Source organism: Lutjanus erythropterus, chromosome 19 (genome assembly GCF_056507025.1).
Source record: "Lutjanus erythropterus isolate fLutEry1 chromosome 19, fLutEry1.hap2, whole genome shotgun sequence".
NCBI lineage: Eukaryota > Metazoa > Chordata > Actinopteri > Lutjaniformes > Lutjanidae > Lutjanus > Lutjanus erythropterus.
In genome coordinates this window covers 17166489-17190169 of record NC_139335.1, presented here as the reverse complement: position 1 = coordinate 17190169, position 23681 = coordinate 17166489, and the positions used below count along the sequence as shown (strand labels likewise).

At 39.3% G+C, this 23681-nt stretch overlaps 2 protein-coding genes across 2 annotated transcripts; one reads left to right on the top strand and one right to left on the bottom strand.

Moving 5' to 3' along the window:
- Positions 1 to 1593: 1593 nt before the first annotated feature.
- LOC146309593 (GTPase IMAP family member 9-like) lies at positions 1594 to 3667 on the top strand. The gene has a single exon (XM_084744569.1). It carries the CDS (start codon positions 2185 to 2187, stop codon positions 2980 to 2982), a length of 798 nt encoding a protein of 265 aa, XP_084600695.1. The 5' UTR covers positions 1594 to 2184; the 3' UTR covers positions 2983 to 3667.
- Positions 3668 to 4913: 1246 nt separating this feature from the next.
- On the bottom strand, positions 4914 to 23358 carry tbl3 (transducin beta like 3). The gene is made up of 23 exons (XM_084744572.1): positions 23324 to 23358; positions 23146 to 23197; positions 22852 to 22947; positions 21959 to 22006; positions 21720 to 21861; positions 21525 to 21609; positions 21007 to 21177; positions 20010 to 20085; positions 19783 to 19879; positions 19495 to 19706; positions 19157 to 19298; positions 18396 to 18454; positions 18072 to 18178; positions 17591 to 17726; positions 13800 to 14039; positions 13378 to 13448; positions 12755 to 12911; positions 11912 to 11970; positions 10256 to 10359; positions 7945 to 8016; positions 7457 to 7615; positions 6915 to 7008; positions 4914 to 5859 (listed from the first exon to the last, which is right to left on the bottom strand). Exons 1-23 carry the CDS (start codon positions 23353 to 23355, stop codon positions 5472 to 5474), a joined length of 2799 nt encoding a protein of 932 aa, XP_084600698.1. The 5' UTR covers positions 23356 to 23358; the 3' UTR covers positions 4914 to 5471.
- Positions 23359 to 23681: the final 323 nt, after the last annotated feature.

The following is a 23681-nucleotide window of genomic DNA, read 5'->3' as shown; positions in this document are numbered from 1 at the left end:
ACACCTCAGTATAGACCTTTTTCCACAATATACATTTTGACATGAAACAGTAGAGCAAGCACAGGTGTTACCATTGACACTAATTAAGGATCCATTCCATTCAGGTCAAACAGAGTCAGATTGCTGTTATTGTAGTGTATTGTATATTGTAGTAGTATTTGCAGTGCCATTTATTTGCAGGTCAGTCACTCACAAATGCCAATCTGTTACCCTCATTTAACTACTGGGGTACCCAGTAAGTATTTCACTGTCATCACATATGCACAACCCCAATTCCAAAAAAAAGTTGGGATGTTGTGTAAAACATAAATAAAAGCAGAATGTGATGCTGATTTTGAATTTGATGGCTGCAACATGTTCTAAAAAGCTGGGACAGGGGCACCACTGTATTACATCACCTTTTCTCATAACAACACTCAGTCAGCATTTGGGAACTGAGGAAAAAAGTTTGAGGAGAACAGGAACTCCCCAGAAATAAAGCCTGGCTGGATAGAGAACTGAGATAAACAGAGGACAAACTATCACACTGAAGGAGTAATTATCATGTCTGCATGCAGAGTTAATTATTGACTTTTTGTCAGCAGTAAAGATTTCCAACCCCAGGTCATGTAGGTGTTTTGAAAAAAGACTAAAGGTTTTAATGTTCTCTCACAGACACAATAACTCAAGAACAACATACTGCATGATAGCCCCTCCATATTAAAAATTCAGCTTCCTACGGCACAGAAGATTAACTTTTTTTCCCTTTATTTATAAATTAGGCATTGAACATACACTGCTTTTATACATTTTGTGGGCGTGGTTTGGTGCACACAGCCATTTTCTCTGTTCCTTTTCAGTTGCTGTATTGACTTTGTGCTCTTTAATCTAAACATGGCCGGGAACTTTGGTAAGTCATAATACTGCATCCTGCATCCATCCAAATGCCATAATTTAACAGTAATATTACAGTGATCACTGCTGATTTTAATTTTATTCAGTGTCTTCGTGCTGCTGTAGCTCTTCTGTTCAGAAAATGTGCTTTCAAATTAAGCTGCACCGTCAGCTAAACCTTTTCTCTGATGTATTGAGTGGCATCACCGAAACAGTCATGTTTTGAACCTCGTTATTTTGTTAAAGAAAAGGTTTATATTTAAACAAATGTGTCAGTCTGGACACATTTACAGCATGCAGTTCAGCTGACAGAGGGACAAAGTCTGAGGCCATGTTAGATAGTGAGAAGAAAGCGTGAGGACTACATGAGTTGATCAGTTTGTCTCAAATGTCGAGCCATAATGATTATATCAATTAATTGATCAAAAGAGAATTATTTTGATAATTGATTAATCGTTTCATTCATTTCTCAAGCTAAAATATCAAAATGTAAAGAACTGCTTTTCTTTGTCATTTATGATCATAAATGAAGAGTCTTTGGTTGTTGACTGTGGTATGAATATTATGGTATTTATTTTATCCCCTCATCTGCCTCCATCCCTTGGAGTACAAAACATGTCATCAGTCACAACCTACATGATCAATAATTATCTATACTGAATGATATGAAACTATTGTGATTTTTTGTGGTTTTTCAGCTATGTTGTCCAGGACACAAGGACACAACATGATTTATTATTTACAATAAGTAAGAGATAATGTAGAGTGAGCAGGTCACATTATCCCGTTAAAAGAAAAAATCAATAATTTCATACAAAATATTCATTTAAAAAATTTTACGGATTCAAAAATGACTTTATTGCTCCTCCAGAGTCTGTGATCACAACTGCGTCCCAATGGTCTGTTCTTCATTTCAATGGTCCGTTATACACAGCAACAGTTGATTATTCAGAAATAACAGACCTTAGGATGCTGTAACTGACCAATCAGAATCAAGTATTTAACAAAGCTGTGTAATAAGGCTCTATAATAAGATCTTGATCCAGTTCTCTCTTGACTGATTGATTGGAATTGGCTGGAGAGATAAATAAAAATATTAAAATCACGAAAATGATCAGCGGATTAATCAGCATTGAAAATAATAGTTTGCTGCAGGATCAGCAAAGAAAATGTTGTGAATTCATCATATTACAAAACTTGTGATTGGAACCTCCAACAAATTCCTTTTTTTTTTTTTTTTTGCCTCTCATAAGACACCTGAAAAGATGTTTTTTCTGTCCAATCTTTGTAGAAGTTGTTGCATGAAGTACAATGTTCAGCCTGATGTACATTCTTATTCTGTGTCACTCATTCCTCTACACAGGATGCACAACAAATAATGATGAGCTACGGATAGTGATGGTGGGGAAGACTGGAACTGGGAAGAGTGCTGCTGGAAACACCATCCTGGGACGACAGTGCTTTAAATCAAAGTTCAGTGCTAAGGCTATGACTGTAGGCTGTGATAAGTGCAGAGCTGTGGTGGATGGACAGCAGGTTGCTGTAATTGACACCCCAGGCCTGGACACCTGGTTTGACATGGATAAAACAGCTAAAGATATAAGCGAGTACGTTTCCTACGCTGCTCCTGGACCCCATGTGTTCCTGGTGGTCAACAGGTTGGGCAGATTCACTGAAGAGGAAAAGCAGTCGGTGCAAAAGATTCAAGAAATCTTTGGCCAGGCTGCAGACAGATACTTCATGGTTCTCTTTACTGGTGGTGATATTCTTGACGACATGACTATGACTATTGAGGAGGTCTTGGATGGAGACTCAGACCTGCAGGAACTTGTGGCCAAATTTAACGGTCAGTACCATCTCTTCAATAATAGGCTGAGGGATCGCTCTCAGGTCACTGAGCTGCTCCAGAAGATCAGAAAAATAATTGAAGAGGAGAAAAAACGCACCCTGGACAAGCAGGATCACATCCTGAGAGAGAAAGAAAAGCAATTACAAAAAGAAAGAGAGGAACTGGAGAGGACTCTAGAGCAACGATATGAAAAAGAGATGAAGGAATTTAATGCAAAACTCAAGGCTGAGAGAGAGAAAAGACAAAGAAAGAAAGTTTAATAGTTTATGGCCGGGTTGCACCAAAAAAGTTTTAAACCTGATTAAATCATGGTTCGACTTTAAATTGTGTTCTACCAAACTTTAAAATTATCTTAAAATTAATAAAGATTGAATTTAAACCTCTCTTTAAACCTCAGTTTAGTTTTAACTCTTAACTTAGATTAAATTTTATTCTGTTGCACCAAGACTTTAAACTGCAATTTACCATGTATTGTTTTCATTATTCTAGGGTGTCTAAAATATCTGACAAAGGGACTGCTGATGAACACTAGTCTTAAGCTTACTCAGAGGTCTACCTTTATTTTTTCATTATTTTGAGAGCAGGACAGAGCAGGAAATTAACAGTTTTCCCAATCGTTTGCACTTACTGGGTATTTTTTAATGTATTTTTTTTAATTTGGGTGAACAAGCATCTCCACACTGATTAAACTCAATTTAATTTTGGTTTACTTTAACTTTGATTTACTAAACTGAGATCAGTTTGTAATTGTGTCACAGAGCTCTACTTTATTTTAAATCTGGATTTACTCATTTTAAACCTAGTTTTGCTAAACTTGGATTAGACATAATCTTTGATGGAAATACTCTTTGTTGGTGCAACCCAGTGTATAACATCTGGTTAAAGGTTGATGAGCCACTAGATGCTGACCAAAGGGCATCTGAAGGAATCAACTGGGAATGATTAAGCTGCCTTAATTATGTGAGTGAAGAAGTTAATTTCATTTGTTTAAGTAGAGTTATATACATCACTGATCAAAGTTACTGATCATAGTATCAGTTAATTATCATCTGTTGTTCTTTTTACATGACTTTTGAATATAACCAAAGGAAATATTTGGTGTTTAGGTTATCATTTATCAGTATAAAATCTTTGTATGTCATTAAAATTTTGAGATCATAACTCAAGCTAGGTTTGAAATGAGGTGTTATATTAAATTTTCTTTTTGTTTTCTTGTTTAATCGCTGCACTTCGTTTTCTGCAGACTAATAATAATAGTGATGATCTTTGTTGTCCATAATATGGAAATTTGCCTTCTGCTTCAGGTTGTTTCAAACACATCACAGACACAATAATAACAGAAACAACAGCAGGCATGGTTCCAGTCTGAACAACGTTTACGAATGTTGGAGTTATTTCATCGTGCATGAAAGACTTTTTATAAATGTTTTTGGTTTCTGCAGTGGCTTTACAGCATCTTCCTGAGAGATGTTTTATGAATTCCTTTAAAATGGGATGAACACAATTTGTATGGCTTTTTGTTTCACACATCATACTGTTTAATACGTCACAGTTGTTCCTGCTCTTTACCAATTAATTTTACTAGTCATGCTTGTGATTCTGGACATGCTGCTTTTGTTCTGAGCCCCCAGGTGTCCATACCACATGTGCATATTAAAAGGTATTAACACTTCTGCAAACAGTCTCTAAAATGTTCTTGCTTACATCATTTGTGGTCGTGTTTCACTGTGCAAGTAAAAAATAATGTAACAAACTATTACTTTCATTATGGATTAATCTGCGGACTATTTTCTCAATTAACTGATTAGTTGTTTGGTCTGTTAAAGTCATAATTTTTGCTTAATGAGGGAAATAAGGTCACTAAAACACAATTTTTTTGAGATTAAGAGTTCATCAATATATTGAGTGTACTGAACATGAAATAATGTTTTTGTATACTTTTTTTTTCAGATGTGTAAACTTATTGCAATGAGAGGAGTGAATAAAAATTCTGATTTGCAATTGCTGAAAATATTTGAGTTGGCTTAATCAATCATTGTAATTAAACTGTAATCAAAGTGCACATGTAACTCTCCAAATATTTAAGCTCTGATCACCTCCAACTTTTGCGTTTATGGACTGGAAAACTGAGTGCCTCGATTTTTTGAATACTCCTAACTTATTCAGGTTTACAGTGAAGCATTTAAAGTCATTTAAAGTCACAAAGAACATTTTTTTTATTATATAATCATCTGTAGTCATGACATAAAAAAATCAATGGTTACATAAAGAACCTTTTGTGTTGTTGTGGTAGAGCAGGTAGATCAGGACTACATAACCTTGCAGAACTAGACAATGAATGTTGGTATCTGCAGTGGAGGAAGATTAAAACTGGCTCGATGCCTGAATGTTAACGCAGCTCTTTCTTCCTTCAGCCTTTCATTTCTTCCATCTTTTATTCCCTAATGTTCATTTTGGTTTGAGGAAACCAGGCTGGATTTCGTTAAACTGTGCTGAAACTCTGAATGGAAGAACTAATACACAGTTAAATTATTGGCACGAGTCCTAAAACTCTCAGCTGGTGAGACGGGAAAGTGCACAGAGAGGCCTATTATCTGCATTATCATCACTCCACATCGGCCTCTCTCTGTCTCTTTCTGCACTGCCACACATTCAGTGTGTCACTCCAGCTAATGGTCCAAGATAAGGCAATGTCCTGGCGGTTTTTTTTTCCAGGATGAGTCATCTGTCATCAGCTTGAAGATCCATGTCAGCTGGCGAACGTCTGGCATTGTGAAGTGGAAGAAACTGGGAGGCTTTTCGTTACTTTTACTGCCATTTGATCCTTCTCTTCTTCTTCTTCTTCTTCCAGGTCTTCCTCTTCAGAACTCTCCTCACTCTCTGAGTGGTGTTTGCCATTTGTTTTGGTGCTCTTTCCGTTTTCTACTCGTGCGTCGCTGCCAGAGGCTTTCTTAGTGACACTGACCTCATCGTCCTCCTCTTCTTCAACTGGGCAATTTGAATCTTCATCTTGCTCGTTATCACTGTCATTTCCATCTCGTTTCTCCTCCTCGCTGCTGCCCTTTCCTTTCTCCTTGTCGATCATGAAGAACGGTTGTGCAAGAGGAGTCGTGTCCATTTCTTCATCTTGGTCCAAGCTAGAGAGGACACACCAGCAGGGGTTAGATATCTGTTTTTACCAAAATGAATTACGCATCTATTCAACAATTTCATACATATACTCAGTTTAAATTCCTGAAAAGTGAAATGAAACCAATAAATACCCTATAAGTCAATAAGTTAACATTAGCAACATTACGTGCAGTTTTTCCTCGTTTTGTCAATTGTGGTTATTTGAAAGATTAGTACTATGTGTGCAGAAAAATGCAGAAGGACAGATCCACGTGTTGACCTGCACTAAGCAACGCACTTATGGTGTGTTCAAACAGGCCGCTATGTGGCAGAAAGCCCAGTTTAATGCTAAAAATCCTGCTCGGTAGCAAACAACACCGCCTTTTCTTCTCCTAGATTCCTGTCTGACCAAAATACAATCGCAGTCTTTTGCTGGCAACCTCGACCGGATCGATTACATACTTCATGTCATGTGTGACACACAAAGGCTGCGAGACGATATCCTGTTACTGAGCACAAGAAATAAGAGCGGCACTGAACCCCATTACTGATTGTCCTTTTTGCTGCTGTCAGTTTTTCTGACTTTAAGCTGAGTGGAGAAAGACGGAGTTACTGAGCTCTTGTCTGCGACCTGAGAAGTTATACAAAGTGTGTGAGAGTCTAAAACCTGTGTGAGCTGCATTAAAACTGTCAGTCTTGTGAGCACAGCAGGTACTCAATGCGGGAGGCAAAATTTCTTTTTTTTAAAGAAATAAATGACCATTAATAATAATATTAAACCAGTCACCAGTTACATATAAACAGTGACCTTTTCCCAAAAAACTGACTGCTGTCATTGTTGTATAGTGTGGCTCGGGAACGCTAACAAGGTCCCATTTCGGGGCCAATAAATTACATGATATTGGATTGGTGCATAGACTGACAAACTCACCAATACCTGATTCAGCATTTCAGGCTATTTTGGAGGCATTTCCAATTCTGGTATCAGTACCAGAACAATCCTTTTCACCACTAACATAAACAACATGCCCACACTAACGCAGGCCCCTGTGCTGTTTTCACTTTGAATCCCCTCTCTCACCTGGTTGGCGCTCCAGCCACTCTCATCTTCTGCCACATGTAGTTCAAGAACATGGACGCCTGCAGCAGATGGCCAATCCTCTGCATGTGCCTCTCTGAGGGAGTCACAGAAGAGGAAAAAAGTCATGTTCATATAGCCACTTTTCATTTCAGCCCAACTTTCAAGTAGGAACCAGTTAGACGAACCAAGCAATTTTGGTATCGACTACCACATTTCTGATATTGTTACATCCCTAATCATGAGACACACCTATTTATCAAAACGTGGCTAAAAAAAGACTGGGATTTTTCTTACTGTTCCAGTTGTATTTATGGGAGAGTGCCTATAGTGACTGTAAAGTGAGACACGCCTTAAAACCTGTTTGTTTCAGTCAGTCAGCAAACCAGTTAAGGGTTGTTTTATAATACTTCTTTGGCACTTGTTCAAGTTATTGCTTTCACCAAATAAGCTAAAGCTTGGGTATTAAAGATTCTTCTCTGCCTGAGACATACTATGTGTCTCACTTAAACACACACACACACACACGCCGTGGCCCCTCTGACCTGTGTATGGGATGAGTCCCTCCAGGTGGGTTCGGGCACCCTGGTACTGCAGCAGCTCCTCGGGCGGCAGGTGTGTGAGGAGCACCTGCAGGACGGCCTGAGCATCGTGACAGTTTCTAGCGTTGGTGTTCCACACCACACAGTAGCGCAGGAGCGACTCTGAGCAGCGTTAACAGAGGCAACAGCGAGTGGTTGATTAGAAGGAGGGAAAATAAGAAAAGAGAGTATTACACTCTAAAATGACAGCCATGGCCTGGTTGATGTTGTGTTCAAGTCACTCACACTTTGAAAAGCCAGGAGGCTTATAATTAAAGTTAAAAAACAAAAATCAACAAAATAGGAAATTTCCTTGTAGTAGCTTTAAATTCTTTGAAAATATGCCAAATCAGACACTAACCTAACATTTTAAATTACTTTTACATGTTTTTCTTTTTGCTGTTTCCGTGTTCCATGATTAGAAAGCTTTACGGACATGACTGTTCTGTTACCTTTCTGATCCAGTCGAAGTTTCAGCACCGTCTTCTCCAACATCTCACGGCTTTCTTCCACCTGACGGATCGCTAGAAGCAACAAGAGAGAACAACATGTGATGGGCTATCAATTACCCAATTAAAGGGTCAGTTCACCCCAAAATGAAACATTTTTTTTGGTGTGACTTGCCAAGTTTTAGACATATCGGCCATAGAGATTTATGGTATTTTCTTTCAACCATAGAGAGAAAGTAGTCCCTTATGAGTCATTGCTGTTGAGTTTTTCAACTATTTTTGTATTTTGAGTAACATAAACCGCTATCTACTTCAATTACATCCAAATGAAGGTAGACATCTCGACAGCCGATATCTCCAAAACTCCACAAACATCTAAAAAGATCTAGCAGGGAAACATGTATCCCTCTCTAAAAGCCTTTAAAGGAGCAACATGTAGCCACTGAGCATGCAAACATGAGAACTGCAGTCCAAATAGTGAGCCTGAACCACTGACTGTATAATAAGTTGAAAACCTATTTCTTATACAATCTATGGTTGAAATGAGTTGTTCCCCCCGCCCCCTCCTCTCCAGACTCGGGGAAGCTCGGGCAGGTTGCAGGAACACTGCAGCAGCACAAGATGAGCGCAAAATTGTAAATTGACAATGAAAAGAAAATAACGAGCAAGGCCGAGTCTTACACTGTTAGTTGATCAGATCAAAAGTCCACTGCTCTGTAAATACACACTCTGGATTTGGAAGTTCAGTAACTGCCTCTCTTACTATCTGCCAGACTCCATTAATATTTTGCTTAATTTAACCGTTGTAAACATCTACTTCCAAAACATTATTAATGATTTCTTATGACTCATAAACAGACACTCATTCAGCAAACATTTGGCATTCATTTAAACTCCAATTAACACAAAATGGGCAAACAATAGCAGTTATTCCAGCCCAAAATAGACATTTCAAAGAAGCAGAGTTGTCAGAGAAGCGGGTATTTCAACTTAGCATGTTTCTTAATCTCTGATGACATATTGTAGTAATTTTCTGATTTATTGCAGTGAAGATACTACAGATCAGATGGTTTGCATTTAAATATCCACAGTTTCTGCAGCTTACTGTGGAGTTAGCATCATAATAGAAATATCTGACAACATCAACGTTACTCTTGAACAGAATGACACTACTGAATTACTGCAGAAAAGAAAAGGTGTGTGTAAACATGACTGGCATGACCATGGTCGATACCAGTTGGCATTATCATCGCAAAACTGAGAATGCATCTACCTTTTGTTTGACACTCATATACTGAAAGACATGCGTGCTGATTCACTCTCTGAAGTATGAATGATATCCGCACATTTATATTCTCTTTACTTATGACATCATTTCTATTGTTGAAACAGATTCAAACAGAGAGAATCAGAGGAAGAAATTAGGTCATAATGCTGAAATAGACTTTCAATAACAATATTAACAATGTATTATAGGTCCCAGAAACCTATTAGTCTTATCCCACCTACAATTGTGTTCCTACGCGACATGACAGATTAACAAGATGTCACATGTGGCACATGTTTCTTTTGTTTTGCTTTTTTTTTTACCTCTGCGTCATGGGACAGGACAAAAGAGCATGAAACTGTAAAATCCAGGGGGCTTTTGGGGTTTACATTCAGAGGTCCATCTTTTGGCAGAGCGTTGTGTTGTGTACGCATCACTGCTTGTGTGAATCAACTCTCAACAATGAGCGATTACAGACTGTCAAGATGATAGCTTGTCAAAGTAACCACAGGTGAAACAATGAAAGAGGGAGACGACCTGGTAGCCCAGGTGCTTCAAGGCAAATGTTTGAACCCTTGGTTGCATGTTGTTTCAAGCAGCTCCCAAGGGTTCACTGGTCATATACACATAACAGGGTTTTTGCAGGTTAAAACAAATTAAATTTAAGACTCTGTAAGACCTTTAAAGATCATTGTGAATATAATTTCAGACCCACTTCATGTCCGTACTGGCAAAAATGTACATACGCAATTTGCATTAGTGTTTATTTGTTTGATGTTGGTTTCATTTTGTAGTTGTTACAGTGTGATCAATACATTTTTTCCTCAAAAAACACATTTAAAAGCAAGACTGAGGTTAAAGCAAACTTTGTAAAACTACCATTCGCTTCATGATTCAACTTCTAAGACTAGTCAAAACCATATGTAAGATGTTTTAATACATTTTAAGGCCTAAAATCTGATTATTGGATTTTAGATTTTTTTAAGAACCTGCAGAAACCCTACATAGATACCCCCTGCAAAAAAATGCTGTAGTGTAGCAAACTACCTTTGATCACAGTGAGCACTGTGTGAGGCTGGTCCAGCGAGATGGCAAGACCCAGGGCCTTCAGATATTTCTTCTCGTGGAGCAGGTTGGACAACTCCTGCTGCCTTCACACACAGAGACAGACAGACAGAGACATGTTTATACACACATAGACAGGCACATGTGCCTGTGAGCATTTAAAAATCCACAACCCCAATTCAAAAAAAAACTGGGACGTTCATGATTTCTGAAAACAATCTGAAACGTCAGTCCATCTCAGATGAGCTTGGGACCCAAAGAAGTTGGCGGCATTTATGGACGTCGTTGATATATGGCCTCACCTTTGCATGTTAAGAGTCATAACTTGAATTTGTAGATGCAGCAATAAACTGTGTTTACTGACAACAGTTTTCCAAAGTGTTCCAGAAATCATGTTGTCTCTTGTACATCAGTGGTTCCCAAACTTTTTCTGGCATTGTCCCCCCTTTCAGAAGCCAACAAAAATTCAAGCCCTCCCGCAACAAATTTTTAAATCAATCATCAACAATACTTGGGGATGGAACTGATAAAAAAAAAGACTTCAAATGTTGAATTTTAGTCAAATAAAGGTCATCAGGATAGAATCAGCAAACTCTTGGTGCCCCTTTAATACCCAACCATGATACTATCAACAGTTAACCTGTGGAACCTTCCAAACTGGTGTTTTTTTTTTGACAATTCCACAATTTTCCAGTCTTCTGTTACCCCCGTCCCAACTTTTTTGAAACATGCTGCAGGCATGGAATTCAGAATGAGTGTATAATTACAAAAAACAATAAAGTTTATTAGTTTAAACATTGGATATCCTATTGTTGTACTGAATACAAGTCCAAAAGTATTGCTTTCTGGTTTTATTCACGTTTTATACAACACCTCACATTTTTTGGGGTTGGGGTTGTTTGGGGTCTTGATGGCAGAAAATATGGGCAGCACCAAGACGTATGTGTATCTTCTGCCAAAAATGATCCACACTCCCTCATGCTGGATTGTTGAGACCCACTGAAATTGGATTTTTGTTTGGGGGTAATAAAGAACCAGACCTTTCCAGCAGAAAGTTAACGGCGGTAGAAAGAGTTTCCCATACTTAAAGCCACGTTTCCTCTGCCGTGTTAGCCTGCTTTTCCCAGCGCTGCCTTATGTAACTAGTTGAATTTTTATTAATTGAGCTGAAACTCTTGTCTGGTTCTGACAGATTTATTGCAGGACTTAATATCAGACATAATTAGTCTTGTCTGTCTGTGTTGCCTGATAATAACCAATCTGTTAGCCAGGCTGGTGTCACAAGAACACACGTCTGAGTGCATGTGAACACACAAGAGTGAGTAAACATAGATTTATGTTAATGCCATAAAATCAACTGTCTGAGTGCTGGTATTCCCTCATTCTTATCAGAGACACTTGTGACCTTTACCAGGCCTGACCTGTGACCCAGTGAGGTCCACCTTAGCCTAACAAAGTGTCTGGGTATTTATCAGGTGACGGGCAAACAAACAATGGCACGACAAGCGGGAAAGTGGACCGAAGTCAGGTCTGGGGCAGATTCCTCCAGGATCAGACGGAGGTTGGAGGGCTGAATGACGTCAGCCTGCTCTCTGATCAGTTCTTCATATCTAAAATATGATTTCATGTGTAACTTACTTGAGTATCTGATCCTCCTGCTTGGCCTGCTCCTCTGCCAGCTCTGCTTCAGTCACATCCTAACGGCGGACAAAAGACAACATATTTTGTAATTATTTGTTGTTCCCTGCAGGGCAAAATGTCTCGCTTCCCCCCTCGAGAGAAGAGAGAGGTCAGTTAGAGGGAAAGGTCAACTAAAAATAACCAGCTAGATAAGATGTGGACTGAATATTTTGCTTAAGGGCACTTGAACAGCTTAGATACTTACAAATACTGACTGAACAAGTACTGACTGCTCTGTCAAGTGAGTTGTTTCACAACAAATCCTCACATGTTCTTGTGTACAATTTTAAAGCCTAGTTCTTTAAAAGCAACAGTAAACTGCTGAATCATTCTTTCCTCAGCCTCTAAGTCTATTTCAATTTTTATTTCATTATATTACTTTTATTTTGTGAGTACACTCTTAGAAATAAAAGATGCTAACTAGAACCATAACGGGTTTTTCTGTTTGTCCCCAAGAGAGTATTAGAACCTTTTTAGGGGGTTCTACTGAGAACCTTTTTATATTATGGCAAACCCTTGATGCAACCGTTCTCCTTGCAGAACTCTTTCTTACAAAGAACCTTTGAAAAATCCTGTCTTCAAAAAGGTGTTCTTTTAGAGCCTCAGCCCTTCACGAAGAACCGTGTGTAGTTTCCAAGAATAAAGAGAAAAAAAGCAACAGAACAGGAAAACCTTTGTTTTGCCGTCTCAATCTGGCGATCAATATTTTCCGCTGCAGAGGCTTAAATTCTTATCGATGCAAGTTAATCCTCTCTGCATGTCATCTGTGCGACAGGTGACCACCAGTCAGATCACACTTACCACCCACACGGTGATGTTAGAGTCCGCCGAGCCGGTCACCATCTTGTCGTCTTTGCGGCTGCCGTGGAGACCCCACACTTTGTCCTGGTGTGCGTCCAGAGTCTTCACACACTCGTTGGTCTTTATGGTCCACAGCTTCACTAAACCGTCAGAGCCACTGAGGACGGAGCATCGACACGTTGATACACTGATCAATTTAAGGGCATCATAAAGAGTGAGGTGATGGAGACGTGTGCTTGTTTCACTTGAGAGGCAACTATGTTTGAATAGCTGTTGTTGTTTCACTGTGGATTTTTGTTTAATATGTTGTATTTTGTTTTTTCATTTTTATGATCAATATGAGTAATGAGTGAAACCTGCAGCTTGGTTTTTGTTTCTCATTCTTCAATCTTATTTGCATGCAAACATGAGAGGTGGTGGTTTGAGCCTCAGATATGGGTCATGACAATCAGACATCTGAGATCTCATGATAGTCACGCATGATGGTCACATGAGATTTCCTGATGCAGAGCCCAAAGTGATTCTTTTTTTAAAACTGATTTTCTGCTGTTGCTGCAGTCAAATATGAAGGGGAAAAAAGGCGATATTTGAAGTTGTTTGTGTGACAAGGAAGCTGGAGTTACCTGGTGAGCAGCTGAGTGCCTCGGCTCACAAAGACGACCTTCAAAACAGATGCATCATGACCCTCGAATGTCTTGAAGAATTAAAAGAGAAAAAAAACAATAAAACAACCATGTGATTTCCACTTTACAGCCACAAACGTATCAATTACAGTCAGACACGGGAATAGAGCTGATTCATAACTTTAACACACAGCTCTCGTCATATATCAGATAAGTGTTATCTTGACAGAATTAGAGTCCAATATAATAGAAAATCCCTTGTTAGATAAAAAAGTGAGAGATATTATGTCGTAACGTGTGTCAATAATGTGTAATAAGTGTGTCAGTGTGATAAGGAAGGAAACTTACCGTGCAAACACAACTAATGTACGCAGTGACTTATCATTCTCTGTGATAAATGACGCGCTTAATCTTGTACCCACCTTGAGGCAGCTGAAGTCTTGCAGGCTCCACAGTTTGGTTGTGCCGTCTGCAGAGGACGTGGCCAGCACCTGGTCGACGGGAGAGAAGCAGACGGCCCAGACGCCACGGCGGTGTCCACGGAACACCCCCAGCAGGCCCACGCTCCCCTCCCCCGCCAGCGACCACAGCTTGGCCGTGCGGTCCTGGGAGCCCGAGGCCAGCAGCTTGTCATTGGGCGACACCGCCACGCTGTTTACATCCTGGAGGAAGGGCAAGAGAGGGAGATGAGTAAATGAGGGATAACTTTTCACACAGTTGATGAGATTTTAGTACAACCCCAATTCCAAAAAAGTTGGGACGACATGTAAAACAAATAGAAACAAAATGCAATGATTTGCTAGAACTCTTCAACCTATATTCAGTTAAATCCTGAACAAAGACAAGATATTTAATTTTCAAACTGATAAACTTTGTTTTTTGTACATATACATGGATTGTGAATTTCTTGCCTGCAACATATCCCAAAGAAGTTTGGAACAGGAGCACGTTTTTACCACTGTGACACATCACCTTTTTTGAACTGAATTTAATATACATGTTTATTTGCCCAACAGTCCGGGGGTCTTTGTTGTTGTATTTTACGCTTGATAATCCACCACACGTTTTCAACGGGACACAGTTTTGGACTGCAGGCAGGTCAGTCTAGTACCTGAACTGTTTCACTACAAAGTGAAACTCACAGAATGTGTCTATTTTTATTTGGATTTTACACAGCGTCCCAAGATTTTGGGAGCTGCGGTTGTGAATGCAAGTTTGGAGGAGGAAACTCTTCAAAAAAGGAGACATGACATGAGAAACATGATGGAAAAAAGGAGGAGTAGGACACAAAAAGATGTCAGTGTATGAGTCAGACTGTTCTCCAAGAGAAACACTACACTTCCTCCAGTGTCACCTCACTCTCACATTGTGTTTAAATCTGATATGCCTTAGGCAGCGTAACAACAGAGGAAAAGTTAAGTAATCAGGTGTAACTGATGAACAGATGGTTGATTGTTGTATCTTACATCTTCAGTGAGGAGTGAGTTGGCAGGAATTTCAGAGTTCTGATTCCAAGAAACCTGCTGACAGTAATCAGTTCCACTATAGTGAGCGAATGGCCAACAGGTTTTCTGCACTTCCTTATGAGAAGAACCAGCTTACATAGAACTGTTAATTAAGAGATAACTGGAGACTGACTCACCTGTGTGTGTGTGTGTGTGTGTGTGTGTGTGTGTGTAAGTGTAGAAGAGAGTCCACATTAAAAAGATAACTCCAGCAGCAAAGATCAAATAATCCTATCAAACGTATACTGCTATTTTTTATTAATATCTGCACAGAATCTTACACTACAAAGGAAAATTTCCACACTGAGAAGTTTTCTTAAACTATTCTATATCAACAATTTCCACAGTTATCAGGGGTATAGTTTTATAATTAACTAATTTATGAAACATTTCCCCCTAAACTTCTTCTTTTTTTTTCACCACAACTCCAAAATGACTGTGATGACAAGCATTTACAAGTGTCCGTAAAATTTATGGGAATTAACTGGCAGAAAATGGCAGAAATTGAATATAATATTCATAAGTATGTTTTCATTGGAGTGCAATCACCTGAAAATAAGAATTGTTGTGTTTTTGCTATCTTAGAACGAGCTGCGTAAACAGATAGATACGGCCAACCGTGTTTTGCATGAGTTTTGCGGCCACTATAGGTTCACCTACGTGAGACAAAGATGAGGTATTTGCAAATTGCAAGCTCATCACAAGATGCCACTAAATCCTACACACTGGTACTTTAAGTCCCTGCTAGACCGTTTAAACAAAAAAACTGGTTCTGTAATGGTGAGAGGTTAGACAAACTTTACTGGACAAAGGTTAGGTAAAAGTAAAAAGTAAAAGTAAAAGTATGTAAATATTAGCCGCACGATGTCTTGCACTTCAAGGATTTCAAGTACTTAATGAAAAGAAATTACTTCTGTTGCTGTATTTACTGTAGTTTACATAATGATTAAGAATTATCGGCACATTAAATTATCATTAGTCATGCATCAGTGTTGCATGTATGCTGTATGCTGTGACAGCAGAGAAGCAAATGAAAATAATTAAACTACAGACTAAGAGCGACACTAAAACAAAGGACAAAGTGGTCACTGCTGAACAGCGGACTATCGTGGAATTCAGACATGTTTGCACTGTGAGGAGTAACAACAACAGTCTACTCTTGTTACAGAGCCTTTTCTCTCCCTGCATCAGTCCAAAGCATTTATTTCTGTATAAATCTAAACAATGCCATTCATCCACTATTCCCCAGAAAGAGATTATCCGAGCTGAACGTCTGTATGTGGGCCAGAAAACCCTTTTTGGAGGGAGGACAAAGTAAGAGCAGAGAGAAAACAATGACGTATCAATTCCTTTTTCTCCTCAAATTACAGAAAAGCTGTTTAAGAGAAGTGATAATGCAGAAAAACTAGGAACTCTATAAAGGTCATATTACATAAAGTCAATTAAATATGATAAAACATACTTCCTCCTCTTTTTATTGCCAATGTATGCAACGGTTCGATTCTTTGTTGTTTTATATCAGTAAAGGCATCGACACATACTTCTGTTCTCAAACAACTACAAGAACCAAGACAAAGGAGTCAGCTAGACAGATGTTCATCAGTTTCTGAAAATAGTGCACGCTTTCTTGCTGATTAAGTCCTTCTCTCTGTAAGATTCAGCACCTTCCACACATTTTCATGGACTTGGTTCAGACATGTTTAAGTGAGCTTTAAATATTCAGCGATCCATTCTGTTCCCAGAATTTCCAACATGGCCGTGCTTCCAAACCCCTGTCCAAACCGTGACGTCGGTGCAAACACTCACCTGCCATATCCAGCATGCCACATGGATAGAAAACATGAGGAGCCATAAAGAGTTGGACAGGTGAAGGTTAACAGATTGAATCATTGTTCAATATTTCAAAAGGCTCCCAACTTTTTTCCTGTCTGAAACATTAGTTAACCACCCTGTAGGGCTGGGCAATATGGCCTATAAATAAATAATATTTTGATATTTGTAAGCTAAGCCATGATAGACGATATGTATTTTGATATACACATTTCTCTAAATCAACTGAAGTAAATTCTCAAATAATGATGATCTTATGGAATATGATGCACTTTTGTAAATGAACCTACCCAACAAAATATGGCTAGGCGATATGGACAAAATCAAAAATCATTATATTTTTTACCAAATACCTCAATAGCGGCATCAGTAATGTGGATATAATGAGAAAGTGTGTAAAGGTAAGTTACCAAACAGCTAGACCAGTCTGGTAAGGTCAGAAAACTATATCAATTTACTGTATTGCAGTCTTTAAAACCATGAAAACACAACACTTATGCCACAATGTAACTATATCCAAAATCTCAAAAAGACAATATCTTGTCTCATATTATGATATTGATAAAATATCAATAAACTGCACAGCCCTAACACCCAGATACACACTTAGTTTGTCGTCTCAAGAACTGGTATTAATTTAATTTGCACTAAAAGTGTAAATGTTACTCTGATAACAGCAAGTAAAAGTAAAAAGGATGGTTTTAGGGAATACATCATATAACCTTCATGTGCTGGGCCCAAATCTGGAAAGAGACTACTGTCACATTTTAAAAAGGATAAATGCATAAGCAACAATGTTTTGCAGGAGAATGAAGCAGAATAATTTTGTGTACATACTGTGTTATTCTGTTAGGTATACTAAAGTTTTGTGCCTGTACCTTATCGTGTGCCTTTTCTGTGGCACGAGGGTTCAGCTGATGTATGTCTGCCCCTGCCGTAGACAAGTCTGCCGGTAGATCCCACACCTTCACAGTACAGTCCTGACTGCCAGACACTACGAAAGACGCTTTCATCCTGGATACAAACACACAGCAAACACAGAGGATCATTCCCCAAGTCCCCTGTTTTTGTGCAAGTCTTTATTGGTGCATGTGATAAAAAGCGCACTTGATGTTTTGGTCATGCTCTGCTTTTCAAGACCCTTCCAGATGTTTTAGGAGTTGTTATTGAGCCAAATTCACAAATTGCCATCTTTGGCAAGTAAACAAAAACATGGTGCACAATTTTACTTTACCTGACAACATGAAACCCAGATTAATTTGTTGTTTTGGGTACTGTAATTATACCTATAGCTTCAGTAATACAAATAATTAAGAGAAAAAGAAATTCATTTGTGATAGCATGAATGTCAAGTGTTACCTGGAGCAGGTGATGGAGCCCACGGCATTAGTGTGGCTGGAGCCCTGGGCCACACAGTGCACCTGACCACTGTCACTGTCCATCCGCCACACACGCACTGACCTGTCCTAAAGACAGAGACACAAAATACAAACATCATTGTTGCCTTAAATGTGGTTAACTAATCTTCATTTTCAGAATAGCAGATGTGTTGACATCTGTGGGTTTGTGTTGACACTGGAATGCATGTGCTGAAAGCTTTAACAGAGTTCAGAGTGTTGTCATTGTTTCCTTAGTATTCCTCTTTGTCTGCAGAGTTGCTGCATGTTGCAAGCATACACTCACCTTTGCACAGCTTGCGAAGAGGAAACCCTTTTTGAACACGTCCAACGAGAGGACAGTTTCTGTGGGAGATGAGACGATAAAAATAGTAGTGAGTGACAAGGTGGATGAACATCTATCCAACCTGCTCAGCAAGTCACTTCTCAACGACACAAAGCTTAGATAACCTGATTATGTCAGATCAGAATTCTTTGGATTGTTTCATTTAATGCCATTTTCACTATTACTTCCATAGTTAATGAAGCGTGACTTTCAGTTTCATTTAACTTAATATTTATATTATTTTAATCAATTTCTAAGTTTTACTTTTAATTTATTCTTTCTGTAACTTAATGTCTTTTGTGTTTAATTCATTATTCTGTGTAAAGCACTTGGTGATTTTGTTGCAGTTACGTTCTCTACACATAAATATTCTTATTATTTATTTGATAATTAAAAAAACAGCTGACTACCTATAAAAGTTAGCAGATATTCATTATTACTAGTGTGGTGTAATATCTATAAGTGTTTCTGGAAAATCTACTGCAGCTTTTACAAACTACAGTAAAAGTAATATACAAATAGATTGAGGCATGCCTCTTCTTCCTACATTAATAAAATTATTATTGTTTGACGTAGAAAAATGTACACATATACAAGTGGGATAATTTAATCAAATTAAGAATAAAATGACGATTACACCTCTTTCAGTTTTCCTCAGAGGAAACTCACTGTAATACTGTGAGCTCTATTCATACTCATGCTGCCCTCTGCTGGTGACTGACCTGTGTGTCCGTACAGGATCTGGCAGCTGTTGGTGAGCAGCTCAAACACCTTCAGCTGGCAGCTGTTGGTGGCCACCACGATGTGGCTGTCGTCTTTACCCAGAAACTTCACATCCAGCACCTCGTCACTGTAACCCACAAACTGTGAGAGTGTGGACAGAGGAGGAGAGCGTCCATTAATGGCAATGAAACTAGACCTGGAGGTCTGGGGTCTGTTGTTTGACATTACATGATTTACATCATCAATACAAATTTTTCCTAAAAATACATTTTGAAGTAGAACAGAAAAAAAATAGAAAATAATCAAGCCATTAATCAACAATGAAAATACTCGTCACCTGCTGCTGTGTTGTGAGACCAGGCAGCTGGTAGAGCAGTATGTTGTGTTCTGCTGTGACTGTGGCCAGTCTGGAGGTGGCAGGTAGGTGAAGAAGGTACGTCAAACTGCGGGGGTCGTCATCCTTCTCCTCCTCCTCTTCCTCAGAGACAGCGGTGAGGGTCTGGGCGTAGACACAGCGTGCTGTGCTGGCTTCCCACACTCTCAGTACACCTACAAGTGAGGAGGGGACAAAGAGGTCAGCTACAGAAACACAGATTAGATCATCTGGACATTTCAAGAGCCGAACCTTTGCTGCCAGCTGTGATGAAATGCAAGTCTTTGCTCTTCACTCCAATCTGAGAGAAGTCTTGATTCTGAGGCAGAAGCACGACACCTTCCACAGCCTGGAGACAAAGACAACACACAGAGAAATCAAGCTGTGGTGTTTTTCTGCAAGACATTCGAATGCAATATCAGCAATTAGCAAAGAATGAGTAGCTTTCAGTTTTCAGCACACAGTTGTCACAGTCTCACCTCATAGACCGGTACAGTCCTCTTGGCTTTCCGACTCTTCAGGTCCCACACTGTGCAGATCTTGTCTCTGCCAGAACTGCACATAAGGATCAGCACACAATCACACACATTAAGCGCACAGCTTTAAAAGCATCAGAAACATCAAATGATTCCAGACAACAGCCCTTTCAGGGTTTCCCTGGATGCTTTTGAGACAAAAATGGCAAAGGCTGAAGAACATGCGTGGCATACACAGCTGTACACAGTTTGGACATGCACCTTTAAAGTGTTCTACACTTAAGTGAAAAAAATCATGATTTCACTTGTTTTCTCAGTAACTTGAGGGCAGAAAAACAAACTGGAGAGAAAAAGGACAAAGGGGCACAGAGCATGATATCAAAAGAAAATGCTCAATTTATCCTAAAAATAAAAAGGAAGAAGCACTAAAATCCAATACAAAGGAGTGTCTTATTTGTCCAGTAGTAGCAACTTAATTCAGTATTGATTTGAAGTCACATGACATTGAAGCTATTGAAAAAAGTGCAATTCTTTTCCATTTAAATATTTTATAGTAATCAAAATAGCTGTGCTACATCAGACCTAATTTAGTGGCAGTGATTATGTGAACTGACAAAAGTTTCTGCAGCACTTGTTGCATCTGATCAGGTGGACATAGGATGAAAAGGAGTCTTCTTGTAAATGATGATTCAGGGCTTATTATTGTGGGATCGCTGTCATGGGGTTTGATATCCAGTCATCTTTACTTCTATAACTGAAGCTAACTTAGCTTTGATTGCAAAAACACATTTGTTTGCCTCATGATTACCTTGATCTTGCAAAAGTTGGGATTCTGTCATTCCCCTGTTGCCTCCACACTGGAGTGCAGCGCATAATCTTGTTAAACGTTTTTGTCAGAAATTTCAACAAGGACGGAGGCCACATATACAAAGGCAGCCGGCCTTTGAGTTAGATAGGCAGGGAAACCATTCCATCCATCAAGTGACTCAGTACACAGTACCTGACCATGGTGCCACCGTCGGGGCTGAAGCTGAGGGAGGTGACAGCGCTGTAGTGGCTCTGCAGCACACACACACATTGACTGGAGCGCAGGTCCCACAGCCGAATGCCACAGTCCAGAGAGGAGGAGAAGAGCTGCAGCCTGCTGATGTCTGGGTGGAACTGGACCAGACTGAGGAGAGCAAAGGACATTTAACTTGTTATTGAACTTAGTAACAAAATCAATATCTTTTACTTAAACCCAAAATCTGTAAACTTTTCTGCTTAATCTATAAGTTTTTTTTTCTGTTTAATGATATTGTTTTTAGTATGAAGTCAGAGAGACAGCTTGCTGTAGTTTCAGGTTGAGGGGGTTTGGGATTTTGCTAGACTGATCTGTTAATAATGATTTACGGTGATCAAGACAATTTCATAAATACTTTACTTTTTTAAAAATATTTTTTGTCCTTTAGCTAAGTGTATGTTTTTGTACATACGTATTATTCAAAGCATTTCTCATACATTCATATCTGAACTTACTGTACAACCCCAGATGACCCTTTCAGGTTGTGGGTGCAGTACTGCTTCACCACATCCCAAATCTTTATCGTGCCATCACAGCCACCTGCAAGACAACAAGAAGCCCAACTCTGAAAAGCGCACCATGTCCACATAGCAACGATCAGGCAGAAACATAGTGACACAAAAGACACAATCGATCCTGTCTTTGCCGACCTGTGGCCAGGAGCGTGGAGGTGGAGTCAAAGGTCATGCTGGCTACAGGAACGGTGTGAATGGCCCTCCAGGAGCGAGTACACTGAGCTTGCCTCCAGTCCCACTGCTTCAGCAGCAGAGCTCTACTAGCTGTTACCAGCAGCTGAGGAGGGACACAAAGTAGACACACACTTAACACTCTTGTGCATGTCGACAGGATGAATATACACCATGACGTTTGACTGAGGTGTTTGCTTTACCTCATCATCACAGCTGAGGGCAAAAGATGTGATGTCCTCTTGATCATCCTGCAATTACAACATGGACAGACAAGACAGAGAGGATTTCAGGAGAATATCTACTGTACAAGTCAGGATATGTTTTGAGTTGACATTATTAGAAGGGGGACATTAAATAAAAAAAGACTTATTTACATTGTGGTCCATTGTGGCAGGCAAGTCCCATGTCCAAAACTTTGGCCTTTAAGTCCAAGTCATAATGTAATGGCATTTTAAAATGTCATACAAAGTGGTTGTGTCTTCGTCTTTAATTATGAGACCACACATTTTGCATGCTGTCATTTGTATTTCATTGACCACTGTGTAGTTTCTGTATGGCAACAAAACTGTCATTGGTTCCCATTGGCTCTTTGTGGTTCTCTCCTCCGATATGTCTGGATGCTGTCAGATTTATTCAAACAAAATGGAAGCGTAAACTTGCCGAGAAGGAATGGCGTAAACGTTAATTGATTCAGGAAATAAACGGTAATGAACTGATTTGTGTTACATGTTTTAAATTACATGATTTTTAGTCTTTGTTATTGGAAGAAGGTGTCAAGTTCAAAAGACTCAAGTCCATGTAAAGTCACGAGTCATTGGTGTCTTTTTTGGTTATCAAGTTGAGTCTAAAGTCATCAAGTTTGTGACTCAAGTCTGACAACAGTCCAAGATGTAACTTGATGCCAAACCTCTGACAATTGCAATTTTTGGCACCACACAAAATAAAGGAATAAGTCCCCTTCTTGACAGTTAAAAGTCAGCAACACCAGCTCTGATGTGCTGGGCATGAGTTTCCTCTGCACAACACTATGAAAGTGGTCTTTGAGACAGGGGCTCCGGTGTTGTAAATATTACAGTTGTTATTATGGACTCACGTGCTCAACACTGTGGACGATTTTCCCTGTGCTGATCTCCAAAACATTGACACGAGATCCACAAGTGCAAAAGATGTACTTTTCATCGTTGCTGATCTGAAAAACAAACATAAAGATGGGTTAAATGGCCAGTAATTTGATTTAACATCTGACTAAATCCGTTTACTTCTCCCATACTAAGCAAATAAAACTGTTTTGGTGTGTGATGCATTGGTTTATCTAATAATGGCAGTTTCTGCACACGTATTTTAACATCACTGACGCTTCTGACACAAAAGAAAGAAGAAAACTCACCTGCACTTTTCCACCTTTGTAAAACGGCTCAATTTTGCTGGAAACAGCATAACTGTAAGACAATAACAGAAATATGACAGTAAGCTGTAGTCACTTACAATGACACTTTTAGCCTCGCTTGCTAGCTCGCCAGCTAGCAATGTTTGCAGCCTGCACGTGCCATGCGCCATAAACTTACTTTGTTTTGAACTGAAGGTTGGTATTCGCCATCTTGCTCACAAGAAACGCCAAAAACTAAATATTCTGACAGCTATGGTGAGGTAAATTACTTATATCTCACTTCACACGTTGGCTAGAGTCAACACATCATTCCCGCATGTTGATAGCCGAGTCGCACCCATAATACGTCATCGTAGCGCACTGAGCTATGATTGGCCAGATGTTTGACGCTCACAACACCATAGAAACGCCTCACTGGACGCCGCTGTGCGTCTCTACTAGGCGTCTGCGCGGCCGCCACATTGGGAAGGTCCAGAAAACTAACTTTAACTCGCTTAATTCTGAACCGTTTTAATGGAATTTGGTTTGTTATAAAC